Source organism: Felis catus, chromosome X (genome assembly GCF_018350175.1).
Source record: "Felis catus isolate Fca126 chromosome X, F.catus_Fca126_mat1.0, whole genome shotgun sequence".
NCBI lineage: Eukaryota > Metazoa > Chordata > Mammalia > Carnivora > Felidae > Felis > Felis catus.
In genome coordinates this window covers 127,218,971-127,244,878 of record NC_058386.1, presented here as the reverse complement: position 1 = coordinate 127,244,878, position 25,908 = coordinate 127,218,971, and the positions used below count along the sequence as shown (strand labels likewise).

Sequence of the window (25,908 nt, the reverse complement as noted above, 5' to 3'; positions counted from 1 at the left end):
TGGGTGGCTCAGTCGGTTAAGCGTCCGACTTCAGCCAGGTCACGATCTCGCGGTCCGTGAGTTCGAGCCCCGCGTCAGGCTCTGGGCTGATGGCTTGGAGCCTGGAGCCTGTTCCTGATTCTGTGTCTCGCTCTCTCTCTGCCCCTACCCCGTTCATGCTCTGTCTCTCTCTGTCTCAAAAATAAGATAAAAACATTTTTAAAAAATTTAAAAAAAAAATAAAATAAAAAAAGAATTTGGGTTCTGGAGTAGACAGCCCTGGACTTGCTACATGAGAAGAGTATATACACATCAGCTCTTGTCTGGCTGAGTGTACTTGAGCAAATTAGCTTCTCTGAGCCTCAATTTACTCATCTGTAAAACAAGAGTAATAACAGAACCTATATCATGGGATCATCTTCGTGGTGAGTATTAAATAAAACAAATCTGTAAAAGACAGTAGTTGTTGACATAGTAAACATTCAACAAATGTCAGATATTGTAGCTATTATTATTTTTCATGTTTAGAAACTTAGATCATAAACACAAGAAGAAAAAGTTGTTTTTGTGGATGACCATATCCTGTCCTTGCCAGCTAAATATACTTAAGAGGTGGTAACTCATCAATCAGGCTAAGGAATTTACATCCTAAAATTTTCTGTGATGGTACTTTAAATCTGCATATTATAAACATGGGGAAAAACTTCAGTTTTCCTGTAAAACTTGACTGCATTTCCCCCACATCTCAGTGTTTTGCCTTTCCTTTTGCCAAAGGTGATCCACCCTTCCTGCTGTATCTATTATCAGACTCCATTCTTCTTCCTGCCTCCCACCCATAATCATGCTTGTACTCACTAGTCCCAGTTCTGACTGGATCCTTAGTTTGACTTCCATTACAAAAGAAACACAGCTGCCAACATTGGTTGCCTCTTCCCATAGCTCTTCACTCCCTGACATCACAAAAGAATAACAATAAGCATCATTTCCTCTGTTGCACCCATTTCCCAGGAAAGGAAAATTTGCCAAAAAATTAGGATTATGCCCAGGGTTTCTGGGACCTTAATATTGTGAGAAATGACAGATCAGAGCAGCTGTAAAATGAGGGACCCTTTATTTTCTTCTACAGACTGAGGCAAAAGCAGATAGTAAGCATCAAATAAATATTGAATAAATGAATGATGTAATAGCCATGGCAAATGAAAGAACTAAACTTACTTGGAGATATTTATAGGTGAAACTAACAAGAATTGGTGTTGATTTCAATTTGGAAGTGAAGTAGAAGGATGATTTTCAATTTTCTAATTTGGGCAACTGAGTAGATAATGTCTTATCTGCTATGGCTGCCATAATAAAATATCATACATTGGGTGGCTTAAACAACAGATGTTTATCTTCTCACAGTTATACAGGCTGGATACTCAAGATCAGGGTGCCAGCATGGTCATGTTCTGGTGAGAACTCTCCCTGGCTTATAGATGATTGCTTTCTCAGTGTCCTTGCATGGTGGGCAGAGAAAAATAGGAGGACAGGAGAGAGAGAAAGCTTTCTGGTCTCTTCTTATAAGGGCCTTAATCCCATGAGGACCCCATCCTCATGACCTCATATAATCCTAATTACCTCCCAAAAGCCTTTCTACCAAATACTAAGGTTAGAGTTTCAAAATATGATTCGGGAGTGGATACAATTCAGCCGATAGCAGATGGCAATGTCATTTACAGGATTGGGAGCCCTAAAGAAAGAGCAGGTCAGGGAGTGGAGTAAAGAAAAAGGGAGGAATTCAGGTTGGGACATGTTGAGATTGAGATATCTAAAACCTGGATTTCCCATGATGACACTGCATCAGCTATAGCTCTCTCAAGACGTGGCTAGTTTTTTTTAATTTTTTAAAATGTTTCCTTATTTTTTTATTTTAATGTTTATTTATTTCTGAGAGAGAGACAGAGTGTGAGCGGGCAAGGGGCAGAGAGAGAGGGAGACACAGAATCCAAACTAGGCTCCAGGCTCTGAGCTGTCGATACAGAGCCCAACGTGGGGCTTGAACCGGTGAACCGCGAGATCATGACCTGAGCCGGAGTCAAACACCAAACCGACTGAGCCACCCAGGCACCCCAGAATGTTTCTTTATTTTTGAGACAGAAAGAGACAGACAGAGTGTGAGCAGTGCGGGGAGCAGAGAGAGAGAGACACAGAATCCGAAGCAGGCTCCAGGCTCTGAGCTGCCAGCACAGAGCCCAATGTGGGGCTTGAACCCATGAGCCATGAGATCATGACCTGAGCCGAAGTCGTACGCTTAACCAACTGAGCCACCTAGGCGCCCCCAAAAGTGGCTACCTTTTCTTCCTCATTCGTCTTGCCACTGAGCCTGGAAATCAGGTAGGTATCTTTTAGGTATCATTGCTTCTCATTCCTGTTTCCAGACCATTCTGCGTCCCCCATCCAGAGAAATACCAGTCATAAAATCAGACTAAACCACCCCTTCTTGTGATAGTAGTCTTCCAAACACCAGGTCACTCTCCCTTATTTCTTGAGGATTTTTAGCTTCTGGACCACTGTCATTCTCTCCAACACTATTCCTATCATAATTCTTGGTGATTTGAATATCTATGCAGATGACCCTTCCAATACTCTGGCCTCTCTGATCCTTGACTTCTCCTCCAGCGATCTTGTTCTTCCTTTTCCATAGCCATATGCTAACTTTTGTCACTGCAACTTCTGCAATGACTGCATAATGTCATTTATTTGAGGGTATTTTTCCTACTTTTTGAAATTTTCTATTTTAACACACTTTGAATTATAATTTACATAAAATAAGATGCACCTACTTTAAGTACACAATCTAATGAGTTTTGACAAATGTATACACACATGCAACTACTACTCCAATCAAAATATAGAATATTTCTATCACTTCAGAAAATTCCTTTGTGTCTCATTTCAGTCAATCTTCCCCACCGTATCCCACTACCACACTGCCAAGAAATCACCAATCTGCCTTCTGCCTAGATAGATTGGTTTGTATTTCCTAGGATTTTCTATAGATTGAATTGTACAGTATGTACTCTTTTATTGTCTGGCTTCTTTCACTCAGCATAATTGTTTTGGGATTTCCCCATATTGTTGTGTGCTTCAATATCTCATCCCTTTTTATTGCTGAACTATTCTATTGCATAGATGTAGCATATTTATCTGTCTACCTACTGAAAGATATTTGGGCTGTTTCCAGCTTTTTTAGCTGTGATTAATAAAGTTGCTATAAACATTCATGTACAAGTCTTTCTATGGACATATGCTTTCACTTCTTTTGTGTAAATACCTACGATTAGAATTAATGGATCATATGGTAGGTACATTTTTAACTTTGACAAGCTCTTTATAAACCACTTGCACCCTGTTACACTCCTAACAAGAGTGTATCCATTCCAGTTGTTCCACATTCCTATGCCCTTCAAATTTCAGCTATTCCCGTGTGTGTGCAGTGGCATCTTGTTGTGGTTTTCATTTTCATTTCCCTGTTAACGAGTGATGTTGAGCATCTTTTCATGTCTTTATTTACCATATGTATCTCTTTCATAGAGTGTTTAAATCGCTTGCCCATTTTGAAGTTGGACAGTTTGTTATTGAGTTGTAAGAGTTTTTTATTCATATATTTTATTAACATTTTTCATTTTCTTAATGGTTCTTTTGAAAACCAGATTTTGTTTTCATGTAGCTCAATTTATTGAATTTGTCTTTCCTCTACCTCACTCTCTGAATCCCAGCTATATTGACCCTCTTTTGGTTCCTTATAATGCCATGCTCAAGCATATTGCAAGGCCTTTGGATATACTATTTGCTGTTTAGAATGGTTCCTTCATGCCTATTCTCGCACTTAACTCTTAATTATTCTTTGAACTCAGTTCAAATGCCAGTTCCTCAGAAAGACTTTCTCTGCCAGACCCCATATAGATTATTTCTCTGTTACACACGCTCATAACATGCACATCCTTCCTTCAAATAATTTATATCTGTTTAAAACTAAGAGTTAATTGGGGTACCTGGGTAGCTTAGTCGGTTAAGTGTGTGAATTCGGCTCAGGTCATAATCAAGGGTTCGTGAGTTTGGTTCCAACATCAGGCTCTGTGCTGACAGCTCAGAGCCTGGAACCTGCTTAGGATTCTGTGTCTCCCTGTCTCTCCCCCTCCAACGCTCACGCTCTGTCTCTGTCTCTCAAAAACGAATAAATGTAAAAACAATTTAAAAAACTAAGAGTTAATTTGGGGGTTATTTTTATTATTTTTATTTTTTTACATTTATTTACTTTTGAGAGACAGAGCACAAGTGGGGGAGGGGCAGAGAGAGAAGGAGACACAGAATCCGAAGCAGGTTCCAGGCTCCTAGCTGTCAGGACAGAGCCCGACGCGGGGCTCAAACCCACAAACCGTGAGATCATGACCTGAGCTGAAGTCGGACGCTCAACCGACTGAGCCACCCAGGCACCCCAGGGCTATAGATATATAGATATATAAATATATAGATATATAGATATATAGATATGGACTGTTATATATATATATATATATATATATATATATGGACTATGTTAAATATTTACTGGGAGACTGAATAGATAAGTGAAGAATGGAGGGACCACAGATAAACTCAAGTTTACATAAAATTTCAAAGCAGAAAAATGTGTTGTTTTCAGTGAACAAAAGATGGCTTTTCATTTTTTTCACCATTATTTTTCTTACTATTGAAGTATAGTTGACATAAAATGTTATATTAGTTTCAGGTAAATAACATGTTGATTTGACAATTCTATACATTACTCAGTGTTCATCGTGGTAGGTGTAGTCAACATCTGTCACCAAACAACATTATTACAATATGATCGACTATATTTCCTATGGTGGGCTTTACATCTCCATGGCTTATTTATTTTATAACTGGAAGTTTATACCTCTTAATTTCCTTTGTCTACTTTGCCCACTTCCACTCACCTCCCCTTTGGCAGTTTGTTCTTTATATCTAGAGATCAGGCTTGTTTGAAGGGGGTGTTTGTCTGCTTGCTTGCTCGTTTTGTGTTTTAGATTCTACATATAAGTGAAATCATATGGTTCTTGTCTTACTCTGCCTGACTTATTACACTTAGCATAATGCCCTCTGGGTCCATATATGTTATCACAAATGGCAAGATCTCATTCTTTTTTATGCCCAAGTAATAGTCCTTTCATCTATTACTAAACACTTGGGTTGCTTCCGTATTTTAGCTATTATAAATAGTGCTGCAGTAAACACAGGGTGCATATATATTTTCAAATTAGTGTTTTCTTTTTCTTTGGGTAAGTACCCAATACTGGAATTACTGGATCATATGGTATTTCTATTTCTAATTTTTTGAGGAACCTCCATGCTGTTTTCCACAGTGCTTGGACCAATTTACATTCCCACCAAAGGTACACAAGTGTTCCCTTTTCTCCAACACTTGTTATTTCTTATCTTTTTGACACTAGCCATTCTGATTTCTATGAGGTGATATCTCATTGTGGGTTTGATTTACATTTCCCTAATGATTGGTGATATTGAGCATCTTTTCATTTCTTTGTTGGCTATCTGTATGTCTTCTTTGGAGAAATGTTTATTCACGTCTTCATTTTTAATTAGATTATTTTTTAGTTTTTGGTGTATAAGTTCTTTTTTTTAGTGTTTATTTATTTTTGAGAGAGAGGGAGACAGAGTGCAAGTGGGGGAGGGACAGAGAGAGATGGAGGCAGAATCCAAAGTAAGCTCCAGGATCGGAGCTGTCAACACAGAGCCCAACGTGGGGACTCAAATTCATGAACCATGAGATCAAGACCTGAGCTGAAGTCAGATGCTTAACCGAAGGGGCCACCCAGGTGCCCCAGCAGTTCTTAACATATTTGGGATATTACCCCCCCCCAATCAGATGTATTATTTGAAAATATATTCTCTCATTCAGGAGGTTGCCTTTTTGTTTTGTTAAAAGTTTCTTTTGCCGTGCAAAAGCTTTTCATTTTGGTGTAGTCCCAATAGCTTAGTTTTGCTTGTTTACCTTGCCTCAGGAGACATAGCCATAAATATGTTGCTAAAGCTGATGTCCAAGAGATTGCTGCCTATGTTTTCCTTTAGGAATTTTATGGTTTCAGATCCTATATTTGGGACTTTAATCCATTTTGAATTCATTTTTGTGTGTGGTGTAAAAAAAAAAGCCAGTGGTCCAATTTCATTCTTATACATGTAGCTGTCGAGTTTTCCCAGTACCATTTATTGAAAAGACTGTCTTATCCCCATTGATTATTATTGCCTCCTTTGTCATAGGTTAATTAACCATATAATCATGGATTTATTTCTCGGCTATCTTGTTCCATTGATCTATGTGTCTATTCTTGTGCCAGTACCATACTGTTTTGATTATTATAGCTTTGTAGTATAGTTTGAAATCAGTGAGCATGATACCTGTGGCTTTGTTCTTTCTCAAGATTACTTTGGCTATTCAGGGTCTTTTGTGATTCTATACAAATTTTTACAACTATTCCAGTTCTGCAAAAAATGCCATCAGCATTTGATAGAGATTGCATTGAATCTGTAGATGGTTTTGTGTACTATGGACATTTTAACAAAATTTAACTATATTAATTCTACCAATCTATGAGCACAATATATCTTTCTATTTGTTTGTGTCATCTTTAATTTCTTTCATCAGTGTCTTATAGACTTCAGAGTATAGGTCATTCACCTCCTTGGTAAAATTTATTCCTAGGTATTTTATTCTTGTTAATGTAATTGTAAATGGGATTGTTTTCTTAATTTCTCTTTCTGCTACTACATTATTGGTGTTTAGAAATGCAACAGATTTCTGTATATTAATTTTGTATCCTGGGTCTTTACTGAATTCATTTATTCTAATAGTTTGTGTGTGTGTGTGTGTGTGTGTGTGTGTGTAGTCTTTAGGGTTTTCTACATAGAGTATTATGTCATCTGCAAATAGTGACATTTTTACTTCTTCTTTATCAATTTGGATGCCTTTTATTTCTTTTTGTTGTCTGATTACTGCAGCTAGTACTTCCAGTACTATGTTGAATAAAAGTGGTGAGACTGGACATCTTTGTCTTATTCCTGATCTTAGAGGAAAAGCTTTCAATTTTTCACCAGTGAATATGATGTTAGCTGTGGAGTGTTCATATGTTTCATTATTATGTTGAGATATATTCCCTCCAAATCAATTTTATTGAGAGTTTTTATCATGGATGGATGTTGTATTTTGTCAAATGGTTTTTCTGCATCTATTGAGATAGTCATATGGTTTTAATCCTTTTTTTTTTTTTTGGTTAATATCCTGTATCACATTGATTGATTTTTGAATTTTAAACCATCCTTGCATCTTTGGAATAAATTCCACCTGATCTTGGTGAAGTATAATTTTAATGTATTGTTAAATGCTATTTGCTACCATTTTGTTGAGGATTTTTGCATCTATGTTTATCGGGGATATTGACCTGTAGTTTTCTGTTTCTATAGTGTCTTTGTGTGGTTTTGGCATCAGGGTAATGCTGGGCAAAAGATGGATCTTTAAATGGATGGTGTTAAAACAACTATTAACTGGGGTGCCTGGGTGACTCAGTTGGTTAAGCGACCGTCTTTGGCTCAGGTCATGATCTCACAGTTTGTGAATTTGAGCTCCACGTCGGGCTCTGTGCTGACAGCTCGGAGCCTGGAGCCTGCTTCGGATTCTGTGTCTTCCCCTCTCTCTACCCCTCCCCTGCTCATGCTCTGTGTCTCTCAATAATAAATAAATGTTAAAAAAAATTTAACTATTATCTATTTGTAAAAAAAAACAAACTGAATACATAGGCTAAAGTCCCAATATAACTCTGCCAAAATAAATTCCAAATCGATGAAACAAATGCCAAAAATGAAACCATGAAGGTACTAAAAGAAAACATAAGAGAACATCTTTATAATAAAACAAAATAAGAAAGGTGGGATATTCTTTGTAATCTTTATGTATATAATAGTCATGTAAGCAGATCAGAAAAACTAGACTGCATAGAGGAAAAAAGTAATAGATTTTATGTAAAATCTAAATTTCACATAGGCCATGTTTTAAAATACATGTAATGTGTATCAAAAAGTGTTAATATCTTCAGTATGTAAATAAATTTTTCAAATCAATAAGGAAAATGTCATCACTTTAATAGAAAAAAATGTAAGATTGTCGTGAACAAACACTTCACAAAATAAGGCAATCAAATGGGCAATAAACATATGGAAAATGTCTCTCAAGAAGGAAATTTGGCAGGATCTATTAAAACGGAAAATGCACTTAGTCTTTTTTCAACATTCTCATTTTAAGTATTAATTCTAAAGATATAATCTCAGCAGTGGAACAAATTATATGCCCCCAAATATTTGCTGCTGAAATATTTAGGATAGCAAAATTTTGGAATATCTGAAATGCCCATCAACAGGAAATGGTTATATTATATATATTCTGGTAATATATAAAACAAACTATTATTATTATGTACTAATCAGACTTGTCATTTTAAATACAATAAACTTATTTGATTCATTATCTCCGTCTGCCCACAGATAATAGAATCCATGAGATTAAGGTTATCTCTAGCAACTGGTTCATTTCCCAGTAGGCACTCAATACATACTGAGCAAATGAATGAATGAGGCCTTCCTTTATCTTAACAGGCTGGAAGTGATGGGGAGAGTATTGGAAACTGTCCCTTTTGCCAACGCCTTTTTATGATCCTCTGGCTTAAAGGAGTTAAATTCAATGTAACTACTGTTGACATGACCAGGTAAGAGAAATCAGGACATGTTTCATTCTGGAGAGTGAAATTGGTAGACACCAATATAATGTTTGTGTTTGTATAATGTGTACTATATCTAAAGGCTTAACTCTACTTATTTTCAATAATTATAGAAAGCCTGAAGAGCTGAAAGACTTAGCCCCAGGCACCAATCCTCCCTTCCTGGTGTATAACAAGGAGTTGAAAACAGACTTCATTAAAATTGAGGAGTTTCTAGAGCAGACACTGGCTCCTCCAAGGTACAGCATTCTACAGGATATTATTGTTGTTGAGAAAATCTATTGTATTGCCCTATTTATTGCAGATTGAGAATTCTTCTAGACATCTTTTTTTCACTGTTGGCCTCTCTTTTGCTATTTTTCTAGCAAAGTTTTCAAAGATCCCCTTGATTACTCTATATATGACTACACACCTTTACTACAGAATTACTTATTTAATATATGTAAAGGTATTAAAACTTTCTGAGTTGTAAGCAGTCTATAAGGAAAGGGCAAAAGATAGATTTAGAAACCTTGGGAAGGCAGGGAATTTCAGCCATAATGAAGTTTGGGGGAATTTATACTGATAGAAATTCGACTTGTTTTATTGTAGAGCCCTCACAAAATCTTCAGTTTTGAAACAGCTTTTGATTCGGTCTGATCTCTAAGCTCTGCAGGTTGAGAAATATTATGTCTACTAAGCATAAACTTCCCCCCTTCAACTTTAAATACACAAAGATATTAGATTTAACATTTCAAAGTACTTTTATATTCCTTATGCTATCTGTGCCTTTTATTCACATGACTTATTCATTCCATAACTGGAAGTCTGTATCTTCCATTTCTCTTCACCCATTTTCACACATCCTCCACCCCTTTAACCTCTGGCAACCAGTGGTTTATGCTATGTATTTATGGGTCTGTTTCTGGAGGCATCACAATTACAGACTTCAAGTTATATTACAAAGCTGTAGTGATCAAGACAGTATGGTAGTGGCACAAAAATAGACACATAGATCAATAGAACAGAATAGAAAACCCAGAAATGAACCCACAACTGTATGGTCAATTAATCTTTGACAAAGCAGAAAAGAATATCCAATGGGAAAAAGATAGCGTCTTCAACAAATGGTGTTAGGAAAACTGGACAGCAACAAGCAAAAGAATGAAATTGGACCCTTTTCTTACACTGTACACAAAAGTAAATTCAAAGTGGATTAAGGAAGGCACTTGTGATGAGCACTGGGTATTATAGGTAAGTGATGAATCACTAAATTTATACACCTGAAATCAATTTTACCGTATATGTTAACTAACTAGAATTTAAATAAAAACTTGAAAAAAAAAGACAGTAGTGATGGTTGCACAACACAGTGAATGTAATTAATGTCACTGAATTGTAAACATAAAAAATGCTTAAAATGGCAGATTTTATATATTTTTTCCACAATAAAAATTTTTTTTTAAAAAATGCATTAAAGACCTAAATGTGACACAAGAAACTATCAAAATCCTAGAGGAGGACACAGGCAGCAACTTCTCTGATATTGGCCATAGCAACTTCTTACTAGATATGTCTCCTGAGACAAGGAAAACAAAGCAAAAATAAGCTGTTGGGACTTAATCAAAGTATAAAACTTCTGCACAGTGAAGGAAGCAATCAACAAAACTAAAAGGCAACCTGTGCGATGGGAGAAGATATTTGCAAATGACATATCTGATAAAGGATTAGTATCTTAAATATATAAAGAACTTATAAAACTGAACACCCAAAAACAAAATAATCCAGTTTAAAAAAGGCAGAAGAAGGGCACCTGGATGGCTCAGTCGGTTAGGCATCTCTTAGTTTTGCCTCAGGTCATGATCTTGGAGCTTCATGGGTTCAAGCCTCGCATAAGCTCTGTACTGGCAGTGCAGAGCCTGTTTGGGATTCTCTCTCTTTCCCTCTTTCTCTGTCCTTCCCCCACTTGCACTGTCTCTGTCTCTCTCAAAATAAATAAATAAACTTTTTTAATGGGCAGAATATGTGAATTAATATTTTTCCAAAGAAGACATCCACATGGCCAACAGACACATGAAAAGATGCTCAACATCACTCACCATCAGGGAAATGCAAATCAAGACTACAATGAGATATCACCTCACACCTGTCAGAGTGGCTAAAATCAACAACACAAGAAACAACAAGTGTTGTTGAGGATATGCAGAAAAAGGAACTCTCTTGTACTGTTCGTGGGAATGTAAACTAGTGCAGTTTGTGGAAAACAGTATGGAGGTTCCTCAAAAAACTAAAAATAGAACTACCCTATGACCCAGTAACTGTACTACTGGGTATTTATGCAAAGAATACAAAAATACTGGTGTGCCTGGGCAGCTCAGTCGTTTAAGCATTCAGCTCTTGATTTTAGCTCAGGTCATGATCTCACAGTTCATGAAATCGAGCCCTTAGTTGGGCTCTGTGCTGATGACACAGAGCCTGCTTGATATTCTCTCTCTCTCTCTCTCTCTCTCTCTTTCTTCGTGTGTGTGTGTGTGTGTGTGTGTGCCCCTCTCCAGCTCACACACGGTTTCTCTCTGTCTCAAAAGAAATAAACATTTTTTAAAAAGAATACAAAAATACTAATTCAAAGGGATACCTGCACCCCAATGTTTATAGCAGCATTACCTATAATGCCCACATTATGGAAATAGCCCAAGTTTCCATGGATTTATGAATGGATTAAGAAGATGTGTGAGGCGCCTGGGTGGCTCAGTCAGTTGAGCATCCAACTCTTGGTTTCCTCTCAGATCATGATCCCATGGTTATGGGATGGAAACCCATGTTGGGCTCCATGTTGAGCATGGAGCCTGCTTAAGATTCTCTCTCTCTCTCTCTCTCTCTCTCTCTCTCTCTCTCTGTCTCCCTCTGTCCCTCTCCCCTGCTCGCTCTCTCTCCCTCTCTCTCTAAAATAAAAAAGATGTGGTATATATATGGTGTATGGAATATTACTCAGCCAAGAAAAAGGATTTAAGATGGCAGAGTAGTAAAGGGACCCTGGGCTTGTCTTGTCCCTTGAACACAGCTAGATCAACATCAAATCATTTTGCATACCTAAGAAATCAATCTGAGGATTAAGAGAACAATCTGCATAATTTGAGGGAGAGAACATGGCAGGTTTCTTTTAACAAACAAATCAAAGCACACCTAGTTAAAGGTCCAAACACTCCCCATTTAAAGCAAGGAGGAACTCTGCAGAGGACTGACAGACAATTTACAGCAGCAGAGGCCACATAGCATATACCAGAAACATTTCCTGAAGTGCCAGGCCCTGGACATTGTATAAACCCTTCTTACTATAGCATTACTCTCAAGAACATGAAACATAACAAGCTTTCATACACACAAAAGACAGAAACCTAGATAAAATTACAAGATAGATTAATTCTCCCCCCAAAAAAAGATCAAGAAGCAACCACAGTTAAGGATTTACTCAAAATAGATATAAATAATATATCTGAACAAGAATTTAGAAAAACAGTCATAAGAATAGTAGATGGGCTTGAAAAAAATCACAGAATATACCAGAGAAACCCTTGATGCAGAGAAAAAAAGACCTAAAAATTAGGCCAAAATAAAAAAAAAAATGCTATGAGATGTAAAACTGAGCGGATGTAATCACAACAAGGATGGAAGAAGTAAATGAATGAATAGGTTATACAGAATATAAAATTATGGAAAATGATGAGGCTGTAAAGGAGAGAGAAAGAAAACTATTGGATCACAAATATAGACTTAGGGAACTCAGCGATTGTATACAGTGCAATACTATCCATATCATAGGAGTTCCAGAAGAAGAAGGGGGAAAGGGGACACAAGGTTTTATATCTGAGAACCCCTAATCTGGGGGGGAGGGAAACAGGCATTCAAGTCCAAGAAGCACAGAGAACTCCCCTCAAAATCAACAAAAACAGGTCAACACCAAGACATATCATAGTGAAACCTTCAAAATACAAAAACAAAGAGATAATTCTGAAAGCAGCTAGAGACAAAATGTCGTTAACCTACAAAAGTAGACATATAAGGTTAGAAGCAGATGTGTCCACAGGCCTTCTGGCAGGCCAGAAGGGAGTGGCAAGATATATTCAATGTAGTAAACAGAAAAATATGCAGGCAATAATACCTTAGCCAGCAAGTCTGCCATTCAGAATAGAAGGAGAGGTACAGAGTTTCCAAGACAAGCAAAAGCTAAAGGAGTTCATGAACACTAAACAAGCTCTGCAAGAATTATTAAAAGGAACACTTTGAGCAGGAGAGACCAAAAGCAACAAAGACTAGAAAAGAACAGAGACAATCTACATGAGTAGCGACTTTCAGGTAATACAATGACACTAAATTCATATCTATCAATAATTACTGTAAGTGTAAATGGACTAAGTGCTCTAATCAAAAGACATAGGGTCAGAATGGATAAAAAAAAAAAGACCCATTGATATGCTGCTTACAAGCGACTCATTTTAGCCCCAAACTCACTTCCAGATTGAAAAAACAATTGAAGATAAATTGACGAATAATGTATCATATTAATGGACATCAAAAGAAAGCTGGAGTAGCATACTTACATCAGACAAACTAGATTTAAACAAAAACCTGTTATAAGAGATGAAGAAAGGCACTATATCATAATAAAGTGGTCTATCCAACAAGATCTAACTGTAAATTTTATGCCTCCAACTTGGAACAGCCAAATATATAAATCAATTAATAACAAACCTAAAGAAACTCACTGATGATAATACAATAATACAGGACTTTAACACCCCACTTATATCAATGGACAGATCACCTAAGCAGAAGATCAACAAGGAAACAATGGCTTTGAATGATACACTGGATCAGATGGAATATTACTCAGCCATAAAAAAGAATGAAATCTTGCTATTTGCAACGATGTGTATGGAGCTAGAGAGTATTATGCTAAGCAAAATAAGTCAGTCATAGAAAGACAAACACCATATGATTTCACTCATAGGTGGAATTTAAGAAACAAAACAAATGAGCAGAGGAGAAAAAGAGAGAGAAAGACAGAGAGAGAGAGAGAGAGAGAGAGAGAGAGAGAGAGAGGCAAACCAAGAAACAAACTCTTAACTATAGAGAACAAGGTGATGGTTACCAAAAGGGAGGTGGGTGGGGGATGGGTAAAAGAGGTGATGAAGATTTAGGTGTTATCACTCTTTAAATCTGTGCCAATGTGATGGGTATAGTGATATCACATTGATAGTTTAAATTGCATTTCCCTGAATAATAGGTGAATTTGAGCATCTTTACATATGTTGATTGATCATTTGGTTTTGTTCTGTGAATCATCTTGTCAAATCCTTCTGATTTTCTGTTGGCTTATGTATCAGTTAGGGTTTGAATTCAATTCTGATAACTAGAGATGAAAAAAGTGGCTTAAATAAATACGGGTTTTATTTTTCTCACATAATGAGCCAAGAATGAGTCATTGTAGGGATGGAATGATGGTTCCATGACTTCACTGGGGATCCAAGCTCTTTCTAATCTCTCTTCTGTGCTATCCTTCAGGTGAGGCTTCCAGTCTCAAAGTTAATTCGTGGTGACAGTATGTCCGCTGGAATTCCAGGCAACAGATCTAATTCCCACACAAGAAGAAGGAAAAGGACAAAGAACAAAAGATGCAAGCTAGATTTTTTAAAATGTTTATTTATTTTTGAGAGAGATAGACAGACAGACAGAATGCAAGGAGGGGAGGGGCAGTGATAGAGGGAGACAGAGAATCCGAAGCAGGCTCCAGGCTCCAAGCTGTCAGCACAGAGCCCGATGCAGGGCTCAAACTCACAACCATGAGATCATGACCTGAGCTGAAGTCGGACGCTTAACTGACTGAGCCACCCAGGCGCCCCAAAAGGTACAAGCTAGATTTAAGAAGTTTTTGCAGAAGCCACATCAACAATTTGCATTATTTACATTTCATCATCCAAAAATAATTCACATGGTCACATATAAATATAAAGGGGACCTAGGAAATGTGGTTTTTATCCAGGTATATCACCACCCCTAATAAAACAAAAACAAGTTTTAGTTAATGAAAGGAAGGAAAGAAGGAAGAGAAAGAAAGAGAGATAGGTACAGAACTGTGTTATCAGCCATAGTCTGCTTCTTACATGCAACACACTTACTCCCAAGAGATACAACTTCCAAGTTCCATATAGTTACTGCATCCTGCTCAAAGTTCAAGATCTTTGGGTGATGTGCAACATCTCCATTAGATACTAATTGTAGGGCAATTAAATAAATTAAAAGACAAGTTTTCTCCACCAACTCCTTGATGCACTCGATATATCATGGTAGAGCAGGAACTGGATAGCTGGAATAAAAACTTCCATTTTTAAAAGGATAATGATAAAAAGGATAGGATAACACACAGCAATCACCGGTTCATAACAGTTACCATTGTTAGAGAAACAGCTGAAAGACGTTCTAGGTATTGGCATTACAAACAATGCTAAAATGTACTTTCCTTTTACAAAGCCCTCCAGAGTGATTATTTTGCTAGATATGGAAGTCCTGCCATATAAACTTCATATAAAAATTTAAAACCTGTTAGATACCCACATCAATGAAAATGAGGGAGTATGGAACTCCAAAAATCTATCCCTCCATGAAAGCAATGAATAGCTTGGGGGGAAAAACCGTCAGAATCAGCTTTTCCAGAACTCTGGAATCTAACCAAAAATTTACAACACTGAAGGAAATATTAATAAAGAAAAAAAAAGCTGAATTTTAGTAAAAGAGCCTTGTGGCATTTTAGATTATCTTGTTACCATATTCCACTCCCCAGTCTTGAGCAGCCTTAAAGATAGTAGTCCACATTGTGGGTGCAGGATACTGGTATCAGAAGACATGATATGGGCTTTATTCTCAAAAATTGTGGTTATGTGGTTTGGCCTAGTGGCACCCTGAAGGATTGGCTTGAGGGTTCGTGTTTTTTCACCTACCCTGGAGCTTTCCCAGGGTTGAGGCAGGCTCTTTGGTGGCATTCATGGAAGGCATTTAAAGGCACATGTATTAGCCATTGCCACATGGGGAAAGGAATAGCACTTGAGGAAAGCAATAGACAAACTGAAAAGCCTGGGAAGAAATAGGCTGGATGTTTGGAGGATACGTAGGGGAATATGGGCTTTAAAAAAGCTTTCATGTATTCTAAGGACTCTAGAAGCCCATGCACATGTCCAGGTTTAGGCCTATGCTCAGAAAAGACCTGAGAAGACCCTAAGCTCTTACTTCTGACTTCAGGCACCATGCAAGCAGAAATTGAAGGCTAGGGGCACCTGGGTGGCTCAGTCGGTTAAACATCCAACTTCGGCTCAGGTCATGATCTCACAGTTTGTGACTTAAAGTCCCACATTGGGCTCTGTGCTGATAGCTCAGAGCCTGGAGCCTGCTTCCGATTCTGTGTCTCCCTCTCTCTGCCTCTCCCCTGCTTGTGCTCGCTCTTTCTCTCTCTCTCAAAAGTAAATACACATTGAAAAAAAAAGAAATTGAAGGTTAAGCTGTAGACTGCATACATAAGCATTGAAGGAGAGCCTCGACTCAGAGAAAGACTGCAAACACTGGGATACGTTTTCTTTCTTGGTTTGTTTGCTTGGTTGGTTGGTTTGGTTCCAGGAGAATAGCAAAATATCCATTAAATCAATAACCAACCAAAGATAATGGGACAAATATTTCAGTAGCCCCAAACAACAAAGAACACAGAGTTTAAAAAATTACTTCAGAAAATTTACTAAACAAATAAACAATACTCATAATAAGCAGCAACACAAACCCCAAGGAATGGAAGGATCTGATTTTCAGAGTTTCTACCTTATAATATTTGAGCGTCCAGTTTTCAAGAAAAAAATATAATTCATGTCAAGAAACAAGAAAGTATGGCCCATTCACAGGATAAAAAAGAAATTAATAGAATCTGTTCCTGAGAAAATCCAGATATGTGATTCAATAAAGACTTTACATCAACTGTCTTAAATATGTTTAGAATGCTAAAGAAAGCCATAAACAAAGAACTAAAGGAAACCACAGAGAGCATCCTCAGCATAGAGAGAACAGCAATAAAAAGAAACTGTAAAAAGGAACCAAATAGAAAATCTGGAGTTGAAAAGTACAATTACTAAAATGAACAATTCACTACAGGGTTTCAACAGTAGATTTGAACATATAAAAGAGGTAATAAGCAAAAGTGAGCATAAATTGATTGAGATTATCCAGTCTGAGTAAAAGGAAGAAAATGAACAGAATCTAACAGACCAGTGGAATACCATCAAATGTACCAAGATACACATAATAGGAGTCCCAGAATGAGACAACAGAGATAAAGATGCAGAAGAATATTTGAAGTAATATTGGCTGAAAGTTTCCCAAATTTAATTAAATACATTTATCTATACATCCAAGGAGGTCAATGAATTCCAAGTGGAATAGAGACAAAGATATCAACACCAGGATACATTATAATCAAATTATCTAAAGCCAAAGATAGAATCTTGAAAGCAGCAAGAGAAAAATGACTCATCATGTAGAAGAGATATTCAGTAAGATTAACAGATGATTCTCCATCAGAAACCATGGAGACCAGAAGGCAGAGAGATGACATATTAAGTGCTGAAAGAAAAAAAATCAACCAAGAATTCCATATCTGGCAAAACTATCCTTCAAAAATGAAAGAGAAGTTAAGACATTCCACATGAACAAAAACTGAGGAATTTTGTTGCTAGTAGACCTATTCTACAAAAAATGCTACAGGGAGTCCTTCAGGCATAAATGAGAGGCCACTAGACAGTAAATTAAGGTCATGTGAAGAATAAAGAGCACCAGTAAAAGAGGGAAGCCATACTCATCTCAATGCAAAAAAAAAAAAATGGACAAAATCTGACACCATTTCATGATAATACTCAACAAACTAGGAACAGAAGGGAAGTTCCTCAACCTGACAAAAAGCATCTAATACCCACACATAACATCATACTTAATGGTAAGGGATTGAAAACTTTCCCTTAGGATTAGGAACAACACAGGGGTACCATATCTGATACTTCTGTTTAACACTGCATTGGAAGTTTTAACCAGAGCAGTTATGAAAAAAAAAAAAAAAGTATTCAAAGTGGAAAGGAAGAAGTAAAACTATCTCTATTTGCAGATGGCATAATCTTTCACACAGAAAATCCTTTAAAATCCACTAAAAAACTACTAGAACTCATACATGATTTAAGTACAATTGAAATATACAGATCAATATACAAAAATCAATTTTATTTATTTACACTACCAATGAATAATCCAAAAAGTAAATTTAAAAAACAATTCCATTTTCAACAGTATAAGAAATAACAAAATACTTCGGAATAAACTTAATAAAGACTTCTCTGCTGAAAATCACAAACCATTGCTGAAAGAAGACCTAAAAAATGGAAAGACATGTATATTAGTTTCTTAGGGCTGCCACAACTAAGTGCCATAAACTGAGTGGTTTAAAACAACAGAAATTTGTCTTATAGTTCTGAAGGCCAGAAGTATGAAGTCAAAGAATCAGCAGGGCCATGCTCCCTCTGAAACCTTTAGGAGAAATATCCTTCCTTGCCTCTTCTTAGTTTCCAGTGGCTTTCCAGCAATCACTGGTGTTCTTTGACCTGTGGATCCATAATTCCAATCTTCCATCTTCACATGGCATTTTCCCCATTCCTCTGTCTTTTGAAAAGATATTCTTTTTAAGAACACTGGTAATTTGGATTAATGGGCCCACCTTACTCCAGTGTGGCCTTGTCTTAACTAATTACATATGTAACAATCATATTTCAAAATAAGGTTACATTAGTAAGTACTGGAGTTTAGGGCGCCTGGGTCGCTCAATTGGTTAAGCGTCCGACTTCAGCTAAGGTCATGATCTTGTGGTTCGTGAGTTCAAGCCCCATGTTGGGCTCTGTGCTGACAGCTCGGAGCCTGGAACCTGCTTCGAATTCAGATTCTGTGTCTCCCTCTCTGTCTGCCCCTCCCCTGCTCGCACTCTGTCTCTCTCTCTCTCAAAAATAAATGAACATAAAAATTAAAATTAAAAAAGAAAGTACTGGAGTTTATGACTCCAATATATCTTTTTGGGGGGACACAATTCAACCCATACAAACATCCAATGTTTGTGGACTAGAAGACTTAATTTTATTGATAGAAATATTCCCCCAAAAGATCTACTAATTCAATGCAACCACAATAAATATTCTAATGGTGTTTTTGCAGAAATAAAAAAACCAATGCTCAAATTCATATGGAATTTTAAGAGACCACAAATAGCCAAAATAGTCTTGATAAAGACAAAGTTGGAGGACTCACACTTCCTGATTTCAAAACTTACTACAAACCTACCATAATCACAATGGTGCAATGCTTGCATAAGAGTAGACTTATAAGTCAATAGTGGAGAAATGAGAGTCCAGAAATAAGCCCATACATCAAAGGTCAATTGATTTTCAAGAGTGCCAAAACCATTCAATGACGAAAGAATAGTCTCCCCCACAAATCATTCTGGGAAAACTAGGTATTCACATGCAAGAGAAAAAAGTTAGACCCTTACCTCATACCATAAACAAAAATTAACTCAAAGCACATCAAAGACCTAGACATATGGGCTGAAAGTATAAAACTCTTAGAAGAAAACATATGGGTAAATCTTCAGGACCTTGTATTTGGCAATAGAATCTTAGATATGACACCAAATGCACAGCAATGAAATAAAAAGTAGATAAATTAGAGTTCATCAACCAAAACCATTTGTGCATCAAAGAACACTATCAAAAAAAAAAAGAAAAATTAATCCAAAAAAAATGGGAGACAGTGTTTCCAAATCATGTATCTGATAAAGGTCTAGCTTCCACAATATATAAAGAACTCTTACAATTCAACAACAGAAAAGCAAACAACCTAATTTTAAAAGTATCAAGAAAGTAGACATTTCTCAAGAGGATATATGCAAATGCCTAATGAGCACATGTAAAGATGCTTAACATCATTAGTTATTGGGGAAATGCAGATCAAAACCATAGTGAGATAACACTTAAAAGCCACTAAGATGGCTATCACGAAAAAGAAAAAAAACAGGAAATAGCAAATGCTTACAAAAATGTGGAAAAATTGGAATTCTCATACGTTGCTGGTAGAAATGCTGCCATTGTAGAAAAAAAATTGACAGTTACTCAAAAATTTCAACATAGAGTTACCACATAGCCCAGCAATTCTATTCCTAGATATATACTCAAAAGAACTGAAAACAGGTATTCAAACAAAAACGTGTACACAATCATAGCAGCACTATTTACACTAGCCAAATGGTGAAAACAACATAAATATCCATCAAGTGATTACTGGATAAAGAAAATGTGATCTATCCATACAATGAAATATTATTCAACCATAAAAAAAATGAAGTACTGATACATACCAGGATATGAGCCTTGACCATCATACTAAGTGAAATAAGCCAAACACAATAGGCCACATATTGTATGATTCCATTTATATGAAATGTCTAGAATAAGCAAGTCCATAGAGATAGAAAGATTAGTGGTTCCAGGGACTGAGAGGAGGTATGAATGGGGAGTAACTGCTAATGGGAACTTTGAAGTTTATAATATAGTTTTGTTGACTATAATCACTATGCTGTGCTTATTTATCTACTAATTGCAAGCTTTTAACATTTAAACATCTCCCCAATCCCCCCACCAAGGTGCCTCCAGTAACTATAATTTTACTCTCTTTTTTATGATTTTTGCTTTTTAGATTCTACATATGTTAGATCATACAGTATTTGTCTTTCTCTGTCTGACTTATCTCACCTAGAATAATGTCCTCCAAGTCCATTCATGTTGTTAGAAATAGTAGGATTTCCTTCTTTTTTATGGTTGAATAATATTCCATTGTATATACACCACATGTCCTTTATCCATTCATCCACTGATTTACATTAGGTTATCAACCTAAGTGCCAGTCCTATGTTCTTTGATGAGGTTTTGTTTTGTTTTGTTTTGTTTCATATTGGTTCTATACCTTTGTATTAAGTTATTTCTAAATATTTTATACTTTATCACAATTGTAAATGGAATATGCTATTAATATCTATTTCCATCTGGTTATTGGTAGCATAGAAAACTTATTTTTTTAATGTTTGACTTGTATTAGCCACCTTACCAAAATATCTCATTAATTCTGTCTTGTTCCTAAATTTAATGTAAATGGTTTTAAAGTTACCATTTAGAATGTTGTTTGTCTTATTTGTTAGTGCACTCAGCACAATGTTGAAGACAAGTAGTGATAATGATTATTCTCATCATTTACTCATTTTAAGGGAAACAGTTCTAACATTTCACCATGTAATATGGTGCTTGCTGAAAGTTTTTGATGGATATATTTTATCAAGTTAAGGAAATTAATGAATTAGTTTAATCATTCAATAAATATTTACTGAGTACTTACTATCAAACAATATTCTAGACACTTGAAACACATCAGTGATTAAACCAGGCAAAAACACTGTCTTAGTAGACCTTACATTCTAGTTGGGGAAGACAATAAATAGGCAAGATTAAAAAGCAAAATAGAAACTATTTTAGATGATGTTAAATACTAAGAAAAAATAAAACTAGGGAGTAAAGTATGGGGTAAGGGCAGGGTAAGGTTGCAATGTTAAATAGAGTGGGCAGAGGAAGGTCTCACTTAGAAATATAAAAACAAGATCCGAAAGAAGAGAGGGAGTAGGTCATGTGCATACATAAAGGAAATCACTCCATTTAAGGGAAGACTAAGTGAAAAAGCCTTGGGGCTGGAGATTGTCAGGTCTATTTTAAGAACAGCAAAGAGGTAAGTTTCAAGTGTAGTGAGTGGAGAAAAGAGTAGGAGGAAATGAGAGCAGAGTGGTAAGATAGGGTCAGATCACATCAGTCCCTGTAGACTACTATGAGGACTTGGGGTCTGAGTCTGAATGAGATGGGGGCATTGCAAGGTAATAAGTAGGGGAGATACATGATACAATTTACCTTTTAACATGATTGCTCTGGCAGCAAGTGGAAAATAGTCTAAGAGTGTGGGGGACAAGCATGGGAGTGGGGAGAATAGTCAAAGAGCTATTGCAGTAGTATAAGACTTGGACAAGGCAGAGGGCAGTGGAGGTGGTGAGAAGTGGATAAGTTCTGGGTATATTTTGAAAGGTAAACTGGATAGAATTGCTAATGGAGCAAATATGGGGAGGGAGAGAAAGAGAGGTATTAAGGAAGATGACTGTTTGACCTGATCATTTCTAGTTGCTAGTGGGGTTTTTTTATGACTAGGAATTGCTTTGCAATAATTTTTCTGCATCTACTCATGATAATATGGTATTATTTAATTTCTTAATGTGGTGGATTACATTATTACATTATTTAATTTTTATTATGCTAAGTGAACTTTGTATTACTAAGGAGAGGACATCTTGGCTACCTTTTTCCATGCTCTCTATCCTCTTTATTCCTTCATTTTTATGGAATTTACAATAATTTAAAGCCATATTTTTTCCTACTTAGCTTTAAAAATGTATTACCAACAACATATCTTCTGCCAAATAGGCTTTCAGGAACAAGTATGGGGGACTTAACTACCATTTAAAACATTGTTCCTACAGGTAAATGGCCTTTCAATTTTCCACAGCTTGTTTCCTAGTGAACTTTAGAAACTAAAGTGTTCTGATATTGGGAAAAATATATATTTACAAATAGAGATTCTCAGAATCCTCTGTTTCCAGCACAATTTTCTAAAACCTCCATTTTCAGTAGAGTACAAGCTAGGACACTTGGTCTCTGACTTATGTGTGAATAATCATGCAGTGATGTTTCTTTTTAAGGTATCCTCACCTGAGTCCCAAGAACAAGGAGTCCTTTGATGTGGGCTGTAACCTCTTTGCCAAGTTTTCTGCATACATTAAGAATACACAAAAAGAAGCAAATAAGAGTAAGATACCTTTATTTAAATTTCTATTTCTCTCACACATTTGCTGACTCCCACAGTCTCACTCAGCTAACATGGGATTTTCCTGAATATGTAATATATGTTGGGGAATGCACTCTTCCTCTGATTTTTTTCTTTTCTCCTTTGAAATTCCTTTCCATGAAATTTTATTAAATTTAGAACCCAAGATTCAATATAGCAATTACTAACTTGGCTCAATTAGAGCATTGACATGCTAGGAGTTAACTAACTGCAGGACTGTATTTTTTAGCCCCCCCCCCCTACTTTTCCTGTGTGCCTTTAAGGTTTCTTAAACTATAGCATCTACTATCTCCCATGACCATTCTTGAATGGGTTTACTGTATTGTGAGTCATAAGAGCTATTAGTTTCTGATTCCACTTTCTGACTTTTCTGTGTTTAGTAATAACATATGTGACTTTTTCTTTCTTTGACTCTCCTTCCAATGCTCCTCAAGAAGAGTCAAAGAGCATTTGATTAAACACCTGATTCTGTCTTATCAGTGGGTAGTTGAGTTCTAGTTAACTATTTAGATTTTGAAGGGCCAGTGTAAGCAATGTGTATAGATAGAGATGTCTAAATGTGTGAAAAGCTTATGTAAAATGTAGTCATGAAGACAAAATGTTTATTAGTAACCTTCTGACTTCTTTGCCTCAGATTTTGAAAAATCTCTACTCAGAGAATTTAAACGTCTGGATGACTACTTAAACACCCCGCTTCTGGATGAAATTGATCCAGACAGTGCTGAGGAACTCACAGTTTCCAGAAGATTGTTCTTGGATGGGGACCAGCTGACACTGGCTGACTGCAGCTTGTTACCCAAACTGAACATTATTAAAGTAAGCCTTTGTAGGGCATACTGAATGGTTTGGGAAGGGGTTGGGAGTTGCCAGCATGAAACACAGTGACTATTTAGTGTGAGATTGTTATATGATGGCTTTGTCATCATTATACATGGTATATATCTCCTTTTTCTCCTTAGGAAAAAAAATCCACAGTGATCTCCTCTGGGAACCATAAAATTTGTTTCTTTCTTCCCAAATCAGAAGGTGCTTTCCACTGGCTTATCTATAAAACAAGAGTAAGGAGTACCTGGGTGGCTCAGTCAGCTGAGCATCTAACTCTTGATTTTGGCTCAGGTCAATATCTCATGGTTCCTGAGTTCAAGTCCCGCATGGGGCTCTGTGCTGACAGTGCAAAGCTTGCTTGGGATTCTCTCTCTCTCTCTCTCTCTCTCTCTCTCTCTCTGCCTCCCATGCTTGCATGCATGCTCTCTCAAAATAAATAAACTTAAAAAAAACAAGGGTAATATTACCCATTTCATAGAATTGTTGATTAAATTAAAGCATGTAGAATGCTTAGAACAGTGTCATAACAAATGATAAATAATGTGAGCTACTAATAATATCATGATGACTTAATCATTGATTTAATAAATTCTTATTGAACAGAACTTATTCTGTCTCAGGTCCTATGCCAAACACACAGAATACATAAAGAAATAAGACATAGTTGGGACCCTAAGCAAACTTAGTCTAGTGGAGAAATTCTTCTGATAATCACAGCATAAATTTAAATATGATTACACAAATATAGCTTTGTCTACATTTGTAAAAAAAAACTTTAAAGTAGTAAGTGCAAGATTATTTTTGTGCAGATAACATGTCCTTAATGATCTTGACTCTTGAAATATGTTTCTCCACACTAAGCATGTCATTGATGCCTTTTATTACCGTTTTTTCCCAAAACCCTAGGTTGCTGCCAAGAAATACCGTGACTTTGACATTCCAGCAGAATTCTCAGGAGTCTGGCGCTATCTTCACAATGCCTATGCCCGTGAAGAATTTATCCACACATGTCCTGAAGACAAAGAAATTGAAAACACCTATGCAAGTGTGGCTAAACAGAAGAGTTAAGGCAACTCTTTCAGTAGAAAAAGCCCTCTTTTCACTTGTCATATTATAAAGGTTTCTGGAAATAAGAATATGGAAAATACTGTTTCCTCTATCCAACTCTCATGAAAAGAATGCTGTATTTTCTGTATCTGGCCAGTCCAAACTATCTTTCCACTATGCATTTTAAAGTTCTTTATATTTTCACTTACTTTTCTTTATTTCTATGGCATAAGCACTGCAATATTAAATGACACGGAAAGCATCAAGATCTTTTGCTATTTAATTGAATTCCTAGAATGCATTATGCGTAAGCTCAACAGACGGCTGAACTTACAAATGACATAAGTAGAGCCACAATCTTAAACTCCTGAGTTTATTTCTGATATGAATAATAAAATCAGAGAGTGAGTATATCAGAAAGGCAAATCCTAAAAGAATTCTTTTAAAAATCAGCTCTAAATACAGATCAAAACCAACTGGTATTAGAATGGCATTAAACATCTAGAAATATGACTGTGTCATAGTCAGAGATGGGAATATGACCTTTATGACCAGATTATATTGTTAAATGAGCAAGCATTCATTAGATACAACATAATAATAATTTTTAAAAGATTAACAACAAATATATGGTAAAGTTACAAAGTAAATCAGATCTTTTATTCAATAGAAATGAGAAAAAAACTAGGAAATTTGACCAAAAGGTCTTGTTGCTGTCCATAAAAGGAGAAGGAAAGCTATGCTTAAAGGATAGTCACAAATATTTGTACAGAATTTAAAATGCTCTATTACTATATGTACTCAAATTTACATGTTAAAATAAAATCACTCAAACCTGAAAACAAAACCTGAACTTAACTCAGTCCTTCAAAGAAGAAACTAAGTACAGCCTCAAAAAAGGAAGACCATAGATCAACAGAACAGAAAATCCAGAAATAAACCTACAACTATATGGTCAATTAATCTTCAACAAAGCAGCAAAGAATATCCAATTGGAAAGAAGCAGTCTCTTTAACAAATGATGTTAGAAAAACTGCACAGAAACATGCAAAAATGGAAACTTGGCCACTTTCTTCACTATACAAAAAATAAATTCAAAATGGAATACATACCTAAATATGAAACCTGAAACCATAAACATCCTAAAGAGAAAACACAGGCCATAGCAACTCTTTTCTAGATATCTCTCCTGAGGCAA

At 36.3% G+C, this 25,908-nt stretch overlaps 1 protein-coding gene across 3 annotated transcripts in view; it reads left to right on the top strand.

The window, feature by feature from the left end:
- Positions 1-24,976, top strand: part of CLIC2 (chloride intracellular channel 2) — a 29,013-nt gene extending 4,037 nt beyond the window's left edge. The window contains exons 2-7 of one of the 3 annotated variants that reach the window (XM_019824524.3): positions 8,683-8,792; positions 8,918-9,043; positions 22,693-22,799; positions 23,473-23,654; positions 23,798-23,954; positions 24,570-24,682. In XM_019824524.3, the coding sequence (XP_019680083.1) occupies positions 8,683-8,792; positions 8,918-9,043; positions 22,693-22,799; positions 23,473-23,654; positions 23,798-23,954; positions 24,570-24,592 (705 nt within the window). In that variant the 3' untranslated portion in view covers positions 24,593-24,682. Of the gene's footprint in view, positions 1-8,682; positions 8,793-8,917; positions 9,044-22,692; positions 22,800-23,472; positions 23,655-23,797; positions 23,955-24,569 lie in introns of all 3 variants that reach the window. The other 2 variants (XM_004001059.5, XM_019824525.3) reach the window with 2 other exon arrangements.
- The last annotated feature ends 932 nt before the right edge of the window (positions 24,977-25,908 follow it).